The sequence below is a fragment of the Neolamprologus brichardi genome, chromosome 14, assembly GCF_056152115.1.
Source record: "Neolamprologus brichardi isolate AB-2024 chromosome 14, ASM5615211v1, whole genome shotgun sequence".
Classification (NCBI taxonomy): domain Eukaryota; kingdom Metazoa; phylum Chordata; class Actinopteri; order Cichliformes; family Cichlidae; genus Neolamprologus; species Neolamprologus brichardi.
The window spans coordinates 8,329,989-8,342,105 of NC_142117.1; the positions used below are offsets into that span (position 1 = coordinate 8,329,989).

The window sequence follows — 12,117 nt, forward strand, 5'->3', positions numbered from 1 at the left end:
TTCGTTACCGCCTCTACTGGCGGCGGGCTGTCGTGGTCGTTTGTGAGTACTTCAGGTCCCGTAAAACAGGAAACAGATACGCGAAATTTCATGGTCAAAGACACGAGAAACTGTGCTATTTCACTATTTATTGATAGCTATAAGCATGCGCCACACAGTAGACGCATTATAGACGTCAATTTCACAGTGTTACAGTGACCAAAAATTTGACAGATGTTGTGTCCTTTACACACCGTTCTGTGCATTATGAGTGGCAAAACATATGAAAACAAAACCCAAACAATGTAAAAAATATATTTAAGGCTTAATTAAATAAGGTTTTCAATTATATGCGAAGTTTGTAAATACACAGGCGCTTTGTGCGATTTTAAGATGAATACTGGTATTTCCTATTTTCTGGGAGTTTTCTAAAGTAGCACAACTTGTCATATGACTTCTCTGCACTATATCACATGCCCTTCACTATTTCCTTCTTTATTAGCACTATGGCTTTTCACACGTTTGTGGTGCTCCTTTGTCAGGTAGCCGTGTTTCTGTCTCTCTGTGCTGTTGGAGAGGGTCGCTACTCCATTTTCAGGAGGTTTAAAGAAGCGCAGGACACCAAACAGGGATCTCTGTTTGAGGAGCAATGGTTCACACAGAAATTGGATCACTTCAACGGCGCTGACACAAGAGTGTGGAAGCAGGCAGGTCTACATGTTGGTTTATATGGACGTTTGTTTGATTTAACTGTGTGGTCTAATCTTGTGCAGTTGGACAAATGTGTCATAATGCATGCATCTGTCACGAAAGATAAAGCCTTTTTGGCTCATTTTACTGCAACCCCACTGATGTGTTTATTTTTTTTACTTTCTGAATGTCTCGCACTTTGTTGTTCCCTCTCAGAGGTACTTTATAAATGAAGCCTTCTACAGGCCTGGTGGGCCGGTGTTTCTGATGATAGGGGGAGAGGGCCCAGCAAATCCAGCATGGATGGAGGATGGCACTTGGCTCACCTACGCTGAGAAACTGGGAGCACTTTGCTTGATGCTGGAGCATCGCTTCTATGGAAAGAGTCACCCTACAGTGTAAGTTTATCCCTCTCTTTATGTCCTGTTTATGACAGAAATCTCTATGTCTGTGTGGTCATCCGTCTTGACAACTCGGTATCCAACCCTCAGCTTCACCCTGTGCAGAGGGTAACACACACGATCGCACTGCTTCAGGTTCAGCAGGTTTAACAAAGCTATGAAAACATTTATTGACACGAATGCATTCCTGAGATGCTTGCTCTCAAGTTTAACCGTCTGCAAACCCTTACCCTAACCGAAACCTAATTCTAACTTGAACGCTAAAACCAAGTCTTAACCCTCGGACAGAAGGGCTGTGACTCGTGTTCAAAATTCACAAAGATGGCCGTACACACAGAATATTTTTTTTTTTTTAGTTTTTCTGTGACAAATGACTCTAACAGCTCAATCATGTAGCATAAATGAGTGGCTCTCAAATCCCATGTTTAGTGTGAGTTAAAGCTGGCCTATTTTTAGAACAGGAACTCCACGATTACCCGCATGTGATGAGGTTAAGGGACATGTGTGAACTGTAGCTGAGTAAAATAACAGACTTCCTTAAATTTCAGCTCAGCATGAACAAAAATGATCAAATGCAGAAGTGAAGCAGTACTGCACACCAAATATGTTATACCAAAATAAAAAATAATGTTGTGGGTGCAAAAACTGGTATTAAAAATGTCAGGCTTCCTTTGTTTATGCACCAGTGAGCTGTGTGCCTTTCAAGTGGTTAACCTCAGTTTGAATCTTTACACAGGAAGTTTCTGCCAGAGCAAGGTGCTCTTAAGTATGGCTAAATCACTTTGCACAGCTCTTTGCAGGTTTTCCCCAACTCTGGTTGTGCACACTGTAGGATCAGAACAAATTTACATTGAAACCACCAGCTGAATTTTCTCAGCTGGTTTTATCAGCACCACTAGATGGCAGCACTGCAGTGTGCCCGTAGCCCAGTCGCTAGATGGAACAATGTGGTTTGATACTGAATGCTTACTCTTTTCTTTTAGGGACCTGAGCACAGACAACCTGCGTTTCCTCAGCAGTCGTCAGGCGCTGGCTGACCTAGCACACTTTCGCACCATGATTGCCGAGGCCCGAGGGCTGACTGACAGGAAGTGGGTGGCGTTCGGTGGGTCCTACCCAGGCTCTCTGGCTGCTTGGTTCAGGCTCAAATACCCCCACCTGGTCCATGCCTCTGTGGCCACCAGTGCACCTGTTTATGCCACAGTCAATTTTCCAGGTAAGAAGAGACGTGACGTAAAAAGCCCAAACAGTGTAACAAAGCCCTAAATAATGTTGTCTAGTCCTGATTTTAGAATGTGCCGAACTCCATTTAAAACAATCTAGGATTTGAATATAATACATGTATATGCATTCAGGAAACAAAGTGGGATTACCACATTAAGGATACGCTAAAGTGTTGTTTGTTGTGCTTCTCAGTATTACATTCAGTTTCATATAATGCACTAAAAACACACTGCAGTATCAACACCCTCACTAAACACACGAAGCATCAAATCGAACCACTCGACAAATTTTCTAGCTTTGGTCAGTGTCTCGGAACTAAAAGGCTCAGACACATCAGAGATGAGAGCTCATTCTCTATCTGTGTCTGTGTTGTATTTGGCCGTCTCCTTTGTTTTTCTCCGGAAGGCTGCAGGCTGGAATCGAGGTCAGAGGAGCTTTTGAACATGGATTTAGGCTCTTCCACCCACACATGTGCTGTCTTTAAGATGCTATCGCACACATTCAGTAGACCTTCCTTTTGGATTTAGGGACATGTGAGAGACAAAACACCTGGGACCAATGGTGTACTTGCATCAGCCATCTCTTTTGTCCTGCAGTAAGTTCGTGGTTATCATTTCCCAAAACAGCACAGCAGTAAGTCAGAAAGTACCAGTAAGAGGTTGGCTTTCACTTAAGAAGGGGGGAAAAAATTCCTGGATTGTGTAATGTGGAGTTTCTTCTCTGAGCTTTTAGACTTTCATAAGCTGTGAAATTCACTCATCATTTCACTTTCAACCTCACTGAAACCCAAATAAACACTCTCAAACATTTAAATGGAACTGGGTTCACACGCTGTTTTGAAGATAAATTGGTGCCTCTAAAATGGTCCTGTATGTTTAACCAAGAGCTTTTTTCTTTTTTGTGTGTGTGTGTGTGTGTATTATTGTGGTCTTTTTATAGCAGCCCAGGTTTAAGTGTCCACGCACCCACTGCCTTTTTTCTTTTTCTCTTTTTTTTTTTTTCCCAGAATACTTGGAGGTTGTTTGGCGTTCGCTGGCCTCAGAGAACACAGAGTGCCCATTGCTAGTGAAAAAGGCTTCGGATGACCTCGTCGAACGCCTGAAAGACCCCAGAACCTATGAAAACATCACCAAAGACTTCAAGTAGGTTACATTTGCTCTCTGGAAATGATCCTTCTGTTTTGTTATTTGCCGTGACCAGAGGAGCCCTTAGCTTGAGGCATGTTATATAAACGGAGTGTCCAGTTTGCAGCCAATTACAGAGTAAGCCTTCCTGATCAGTCTGGCAGACCACAGCAAAGTACACCATGCTCACCACAGCTGGGTGATAGAAAATCTCCTTTGTTACACACTGAAAAAGCTCCGCTTCCTGAGGAAACAGAGCCTGAACATCATCTTTTGTATACACCTTCTGTGTTGGTCTTCCAGTTGAGCCTGTTGGTGGTGCTTGTGTTCCTCCACCACATCAACATGCTGTCCCAGCTTAGACACAGACCGTGCAGCTGACATCCCCTTCCTTCTCTAGTCTGATCTTATTCACATTGAGAACCAGATGATTCTTCCAGGACCACTGATACATCTGACTGCTGGTATTTTGGTAGATGGCATGACCTGGAGTTGTAGTCAAAGTGTGTGTGTGTCAGTGTGTGTGTGTGTCAGTGTGTGTGTGTGTCAGTGTGTGTGTGTGTCAGTGTGTGTGTGTGTGTGTGTCAGTCAAGGAGCAACAAGGGTCATCTTGGGTCAGAGCCGTGTCAACAGCTACAGAAGTATTGCCTCAGCTTTCTGGATGAAGCTGGGCCCCTGGAGGGTTTCTGTGTGGTTGCGCACAGAAATGTCTCGCTGTATTTCCTTACATCACTTTATCATTAGTTTTATTGTTATTACTGTGGCTGTCTAATATTTCAAGGCTTAACATTACTTAAAAAGACTGAGTAAACAAAAACACCTCAGCATTTACTTTTATTGGGTTATTTTCTCAGCCCTCTTATTACATTATTTTCTTTTCAGTTACAAACATGAAGTCATTCTTACCCGTGCCATGTGTGCAGCCTCTGATGTTATTTTATAGCCTGTATTTGAGGTTCTTATAGTGACTGTCAGCATGATAAATAAGCAGTGTTGAATAGCGTCTTCAATGGCGTGGGCAGTCTTGCGGAACTTATGCTGTCATGGGGACTTGCGAACCTGCCCATCTTTTTATTTCTGCTTCACGCAGACATGTCATCGTTGCAGGCAGAGGTCACACGGGTGGTTTGGAGGCTTCCAGCTTTAAAACCACAAAATATCAGGCAGTGCTTGCGTCACAGCTTGAGCATGGAGGAAGTTTTGGTTCACTGCACACACAAGGGAGTTGAGTCCAATAAAACCAAAAGTGAACACTTAACTACGTACATCCACAAACGCACCTCAGTAAGGTACAATCACTGCCGTAATTACTGTCAGCTTGACAGATGGTCCGAATCATTTGCATGGATTGACTTTGAGTAAATGAATACTTGATTAAAAGGGAAGTCAGTTCTTTGGATTTACGTCTAGCTGCATATTATAGAAAGTAACACCCAAACACGTGCTGTTGGCTAGTACTTTACTATTGTCCCCCCTTTATTTATTTTTTTTCATCTGGTTTTTCTAATTTCCTGTCAACCTACTTCTTCATATCCTTCCCTATTCCCATGTTTCTTCTCCTCCAGTTTGTGCTCCAAACTACAGATCCAGACAGACATGGACTCTGCCTATTTCCTGGAAACGCTGGCTGGCAACTTCATGAATGTGGTCCAGTACAATGAAGACAACAGGGGGTTTGAGGTGAGGGGAAAGCCAAACTGTATTGGGGGGAAAGAGCCAGACATGTGCTTCTTGATATCCTCAGTCCAAAAATGATAACCATCTAATATGTTAGAAGTTGTACAAAAGGAAAATGCTTGCTTACAGGAAAATTTGATATCATTTTGCAGAGGGCACAGCATTTATCCCCTACTGCCCATTTTCTCTGAGCTTTCTCATTGTCATAGATCCACAGATGCATATCTGTAGCTGTTGTTCAGTAAGTACAAATGGCTTGCGTAGTGTTTGGGTGTAGCTGCTCTACAAAATGTGCCCAAGCATGTATTTTTGATACCGTTTGATGTGACAAGACATCTGGTATGGAAAGAATGTTTTAATTAAGACATGATTTATGTGTGCTGACTAAGCACTGAACAGGCTTTGTAGCTATCAGGGGCTGAGTTGAATGCAAGACCACTATGAGTCAGGGGTGTAACAGGGAGCCAGGCAGTATGTTGAAACATGATAAACCCTGCATTGTCTAACAGCAAGAGGCCCAGAGATATTGCCTCAGAAGAATTTTTCCAAGGTTGCATCGGGGACCTGTTGCTTGCTTACTGTGTCTGTGTGTTTATATAAGAAGTGGGCCCTGGCTTGTTGCTCTGCAAAGTGGAGGCCAACAGAGTAGATAACAGTGGATGGTGGGAGGGTTTGACTTGTTTTTAAATGAAAGAAGCCAGTATGGTTTCGTTTGGTGCTGGTGCTTTTTATCTGAGATTTGCTTGTATTTCTAGCATAAGATGAAGCCCATGGTCACGATAAATGCACAGTAATGTGCAAGAATCTTAAGCCACCCCTGTATCTTTATATTTCGCTAGGAAAATGGGTCCAATGTGCAAAAATACAGTGTATATAAAACACAGTTTTCCCAGTGCTAATCAGCTTCAAAGTCAATATTTGGTGCTTTTTGGCACTTTTATTCTTCAGCACTGTCTGAACTTTCCTCAGCAACTTCTTGTCTTTTCTGTAAGATTTCAGGAACAGGATACAAATCCATGCAAGTGTGTGTGATCAGCATTCTGTTGTGGTACAGCAGTAAACATGTACAGCCTTTTAGTAGAAGTCCCATTGTGCATGATTTTTGTCGGTTACTTTGGTTACTGTACTTTTCACCTTTTCCTCACTTTTCTTAAAAAAAAAAAAAAAAAAAGTGACTCCCCATCCCCTCTCTGTCCCCCTGGTGCCTGGAGGAGACGTGAGTCCGGTTACCAATAAGCTGATGTGAAAAAGTAACAAAAGAGCCTTTGGTCTCTCTGGTTTCCTGTCGCCCCAAGCTAAAGAGACGCTTATAAAAGAACTGAAGGGAGCGTCGGGCCACATAGTCCACAGTGCTAGCAGACAGGCACAGCCCACAGCTGCCTTCTCTGACACAAAGGGCAGAGAAAACTAGCAGGTTTTGGGTACCGCTGAGGAATTTGGGTAAGAACTCGGGGTGAGGTGTAACTCAAGCAGTAGAGTCACAGCAGTGGTTTTATGCTTAAGGTTGTCAATGGGGTGCTTTATAAAATGCAGAAGGACCTTATGTAACGGTACAGCTTGTAGAGCAAGTACAAATAGTTTGTTTTCCTTTTTCTTTTTTTTTCTTACATAGAATAGGGGAATGGTAATCACACGTCACTTAGGTGTTCATTTTTTCACGTAAGCACCACTCTGATCACTGCCACCTTTTTGCTCCTGCAGCCTCACTCTGTCAAAAAGCGCTCTAATGGAAGCATTGAGACACACTGAATGTGCCATTTACCAGAGTAGTGCTGTCTCGAATTAAACACTTAAGCACATGTCCGTGGGGGACAGGACTGCCTCCTGATACTTGCTTTACCATGAGTGCTGAAGATGTGTCCTCCTCGTTTGGCTCAATATCATTTGAGCCCTTCCTTTTTCCTTTCTAGCTAAGATGGTAGGTGCTGAGTTCAAAAACTGTAAGGTATTCAAAATTTTATTTTTGACTGCTATAAAGACACCATCCAGGTTCTGGTAGAGCTTTTGATGTAGCTTTACTTGATAATGTTAATACCCTCAGGCACTCAAAATTGCCAGTGTAATTTTAGACAGGCGTATATGTGGACCCAGAGTGCTGGACAGCAACCACTCAAAAGCCACAGTGTTTGTGCTGATCATAATGGCCATACATGGAGCAGGTCGCCACACTTGCCAGAAACTGCATCAACGATGTCCACTAATTGTACACGGCTAGACTTGTGAGGACAAAGAGATGAATATATTATGCGTGTTTGTCCAAAGAGAACAGGCCGCTGAAAATGCAACACAGATGTGTATCCAGACTGTAAAACATAAACTTACTGGCTTATTCTGCGGCTTAATTTTTATATGCGAAACACTACACAACTGCCAAGAGTTAACTCTCATTTGCATAAGATGAAAGGTTTAGTTAACTTTCAGCTTTCTTCTTTTGTCAAGCTGCTAGTGAGTCTCTCACCGCCTTAAATCCCAGAGTGCCCTGTGAAGACATTCTTGCATGTTGTTAGAAGATGCCTGGGGGCGAACTGTTCCTCACTTCATGCTGCTGGCCTGTGTGCCTAGGTATTCTTGCTACTATCACCTCGCAATTAAAACAGAAGAAATTAGGTTTCACCCATGATTAGAGTTTTAGCCATTGGCTTTTTTTTTTTTTGGTTCACTGCTTTATCTAAGATTGCAATATCACAACTATTGGATGGATTGGGTGAAGATAATGTTTGCCCTTTTAAAGGTGGAGCGCATTAGCAACAAGAGCCTTTGTTGATTAGTGTGTATTACAGGAACTGATTCACAGGATGGATTTCTTGCCAGTTGGCCTCATCTCACTGTCACCATCTGGGAACTCTAAAATACCCTGCCCTTGTCCACATATGAAATGAATAAATATTTATGTTGTTTATTGAGGTTGTACAAAATATTTAAAAGGCCATCACACCGCAAGGTCTTTTCAAGAGCTGTTTTAGACCTTCTGGTAATGTCAAAGTCAAAATAATTTCTAAATCAACCTTGATCATGTGTTTTGTTTGTGGGGGGGTTTAAATGTGTTTGCTTTTCCAAAAGCATTGGTCAGCATTTTGCTTTGACAAATGCTGACCAAACTTCATCTACTTAACCATTTGAAAAACTGCCACTTCCTGTTGGGACCACCTTATAGGATGGGGATTAAGGATTTACTATTCACAGCCACTTATACACTCTGTATTGTATTGTAGGAGCTTAAATCTGGTCTTGCAGCTAGTTGTGACCATATTAGGGTATTCTCTCTCTGTGACTCGCTGTCATATAAAGCCAAGAGTGAGGGTGGAAAAAACCAAACTAAAGCCTAAATTCATGGCTCAGAGATTATTTCCACATCTATTTTCTTCCACTTAAATAATTCAGGGGTTGGAGCCTATCCTAGCTGTCACGCAGCAGGTGGTGGGGTACACCCTGGTCAGGTGTGTGGCCTTGAGTGGTGCGGTATGGTGACAGTCCTAACAACAGCGCCACTGTCCCTCCCTGTATTTGTGCAAACACTGATGTATTTGAAACTTTGGTCAAGGGTATAATAACCCAAAGTAGCCGCTCTGACAAATTAATATAATATAACTGCACATCTTGCCATCAATGTTGAGAAAACGGTGTTTCTATGTCATCCTAACCATCTTCTTTTCCTTGTGGTGTGCTGTGATATGTCATTAAAGGGTGTTACTGGTACCAACATCACCATCAAGGTGCTGTGTAGTGTGATGACGGACAGCTCACTGGGAGACCCTTACGCCAGATACGCAGCTGTGGCCCGTCTCATGATGGAGACCACCTCTATGAAATGCCTGGACACTAGCTTCAGCAAATACGTCAGCGACATGACTAACACATCCTGGGATGGACCAGCTCCAATAGCAGGTGGGTGTGGACGTGTCTTCCTTGGAAGTGGTATTTGGTTTGGTCATTTTTATTGAGCTTTTAGCTTGTGGTCCTTATGAAACAGATATTTCTGTACCTTGCAATTTTAGGCTGTCTTTTGTTGTTTTGTTAGTAGAGAAGTTTATTTTTGTCGTTGCACTTAAGGGAAACTGTCACGTCTCATCATGACTTTCCACTGTCATCCAACAATAATTCAGGAGCACTGCAGTAGCCTCAGGAAATGGAATAGAACAGTCACAGGCTTGTTCTGGCATGTGGTTACTATGCTGATGGAAGGACTTGAACAACCAAAAGAAAAGGAAAAAAGCTAATTTGGGAGTATTGCTTAACTTTACTACTAAATAAATCCTGACATCCCAAAATAATGCTGCTTTTTCTGAACGAGGGTTTAAAGTTCCTATATTGTATCCACTTTTTAAAAAGTTAAATTAAGCCCGACATGTGCCCCAGAATATCTTTCCAGTTCCAGCCAAAAGTGTCATACGAGTCATTCCTTTTGCCGTGGCTATGTATGCCGTCACGCTTTGTTTTTGTAGGTTTATATGCCAAAGCAAACGGAACACAAGTGAGCTGCTAGGTCTGAATTCAGGAGCTCAGTTCTTTTCTACCTGGAGGTGGTGCTTTTACCTGTGCTGAATCACAACTGGCTGCAAACCACAATAGCTCGTTCAGAGACTGTCTGCAGAGAAAAGAAATATTGAGTTAATCTATTCCATTTGTCGGTCTAAAGACACACTGGTGATGTGTTTAAAAACAGGGAAGTGACTCTGGCACAACTGCATCCCCTTTAACACCTGTGGTTTATACTGCACATAATATAGAAGAAGAAATGCACACATGTTTCTGTTGTCAGCTCAGACTTCATCAGTGGGAGGGGTGGGGTGGAGGGTCACAGGAACAGGATGTGGTCCCTTTGAAAAGTCTTTGGGATGCGCTTGCATAAACTTCCCTGCCCACCTCTTTGTCTTGGGGCTCCAGTCAAGTTGTTTCCTGTATTTATTATGGCTGAATAACTGAAAATGAATACTTTTCTTTATCAAGGTGATTTTAAGATAATTATTAGAAATGCTGGCTCTAACAACATAGTGTGTATAATGCTAACAAGGAAATGAACATGCTGTTCATGGGTAGATTTTTGTGCATGTCTTGACAGGGAGACAGTGGGTCTACCAGACCTGTGCTGAATTTGGATTCTACCAGAGCACTGATTCACCCAACCAGCCGTTCGCTGGCTTCCCTCTTGTGTGAGTACACCAAACATGGCCAGTAAACCTTACACACTTAATTGCATATTCAGTTGTCATTCTTATTGTTTTTTTTTTCTTTTTCTTCCCATCCAGATATTTTCTGAAACAGTGTACAAACTTTTACAACATCAGTGCTGAGCAGGTGGCGGAGGCTGTCACACAGACCAATGAGTATTACGGCGCTTACGACATCCGCTCAAGCAGAATTGTGTTCCCCAATGGCTCCATTGACCCCTGGCATGCCTTGGGGGTCACCCAGGACATCTCAGCTGACCTACCTGCGATTTTCATCAAAGGTGAACAAAAATGATGCATAATGAATTTTTATGTTAAGTTTATGTTTTACACTCTGGATACACATTTGTGGGGAAAATGTCTGTTTCAAATCATGAGATCAGCATATGTCCAAATAATCCCTGTTAGCCAAAAGGTCGGGCTGCACACTACTCTAAACATCCCTATTATCCCTTTTTTTTTTTTTTTTTTTCTTTTTTTTTTTTTTTTGTTTGTTTGTTTAAATGATGTCTGTGAGAGCGGTGGTCCTGGATATGGTCATCTCAGGTATACATCTCTGGCTGTGAACACAGAAGCCACAGCCACCTGCTGTTTAGATCTTCTGTTTGTGAGCGACAGCCACTCAGAGGTTGGCTCAAAGGAACAGCAGGCTTGTAGAAGTGGAGGCCCCACATAAGATAAAGATTTCTTTAAACTGTGAATCATGGAAACAGAGTTTAACAACATAACAGTGAAGCTGGAAGTGAGGTCCCCTTTAAGTAAACACCTTACAAACTGCACATCAGATTGCACTGATTTTTTTTTTTTTAACACAAGTCCACACTGAGACTGAACTATGTTTGTGGTTGCTTTACATAAGCCAAACAGCTAATTCAGAGTAGAACAATGCTTTACTTGTTCAACTCTAATTTTATTTGCTGGTTAATTGTGCTTGGAACTCTTGTTTCCGTCTATATTTTTTTCTTTTTTGTCTCTTTTGCATGCCTTATCCACTGTTTTTTCTTTCCCCGATCCAGGAACCTCTCACTGCGCCAACATGTACCCAGCCAGGAGTGACGATCCCCCACAGCTGACCCTGGCCCGTGACCACATCTTCTTTCTTCTGCAGCAGTGGCTGAAGCAATGACTGAGAGCTAAATAAGCCAGCAGTGGCTTTGCAACTGAAGCGTAATACTTTCAGGTCACTGAGAGTGGGAGAAGAGTGCTTAGCTTCCTGCCAAATTTCTGGTTGATCTGAAATTCTATTTTGCACAAGAATCTTTAGGTCCAAGTTCAGGGTTTGAGCTCATAAATAAAGTTTTCTTTTTTTAAATTATTTCTTGTATTTGTGCGTACTTTGTTTCAAAAATGGAATCTTGCAGACTTAGAACAGTTTTTATTAGTGAGTTTATAATGTCAGGTTTAACTCTCCTTGGCATATATTTGATTTATTAGGTTTAGTCATCGGTAGCCTGGATAATTGCTGTAGTTAATCAATTTTTGTGTGGAAAAGCTGTTTGCTTTTGGAGACGGCACTCGCTAAATCTGGACAAAATGCTTTTGGCACTGAGAAACTTCAGCTTCCCCAGAAGCCTTTAAAACATTAATCAAGCTTTCAAAACCAAGGTTATCGACATTTCACTTCAACAGAAGAAAGAGAGTCCTGTTTAAACGGGAGTTTAAACAGCAGTGAACCTGCAAAAGCTTTTAACTGGGAATTTGACGAGAAATGGCTCCACTTCATGTCTTTGTGTTTTTGTGTTCCACAAACATGCACACATCTGGTTTTGTTCAGCAAAAGTTTAGTTGTGTTTGATAAGAGTGTGTTTAAAACCCAGCAGGAGAAGTGTGATTATCATCTCTAGTTTGGCCCAG

At 42.1% G+C, this 12,117-nt stretch overlaps 1 protein-coding gene across 1 annotated transcript; it reads left to right on the plus strand.

Annotated features, from left to right (window-relative positions):
- Positions 1-412: 412 nt before the first annotated feature.
- Positions 413-11,578, plus strand: prss59 (serine protease 59, putative). Its single transcript, XM_035912229.2, has 9 exons — positions 413-686; positions 886-1,067; positions 2,054-2,286; positions 3,301-3,436; positions 4,984-5,098; positions 8,779-8,980; positions 10,155-10,245; positions 10,342-10,544; positions 11,280-11,578. The coding sequence occupies exons 1-9, from the start codon at positions 453-455 to the stop codon at positions 11,387-11,389; spliced, it is 1,506 nt and encodes a 501-aa protein (XP_035768122.1). The 5' UTR covers positions 413-452; the 3' UTR covers positions 11,390-11,578.
- The last annotated feature ends 539 nt before the right edge of the window (positions 11,579-12,117 follow it).

What these genes read in the sequence shown, in the direction of transcription:
- prss59 (XM_035912229.2), top strand. Translation starts at nt 453, where the DNA reads ATGCCCTTCACTATTTCCTTCTTTATTAGCACTATGGCTTTTCACACG. An exon ending in ACACAAGAGTGTGGAAGCAG is followed by an intron (nt 687 to 885) that starts GCAGGTCTACAT and finishes GTTCCCTCTCAG; the next exon opens with AGGTACTTTATAAATGAAGC. An exon ending in TTCGCTGGCTTCCCTCTTGT is followed by an intron (nt 10,246 to 10,341) that starts GTGAGTACACCA and finishes CTTCCCATCCAG; the next exon opens with ATATTTTCTGAAACAGTGTA.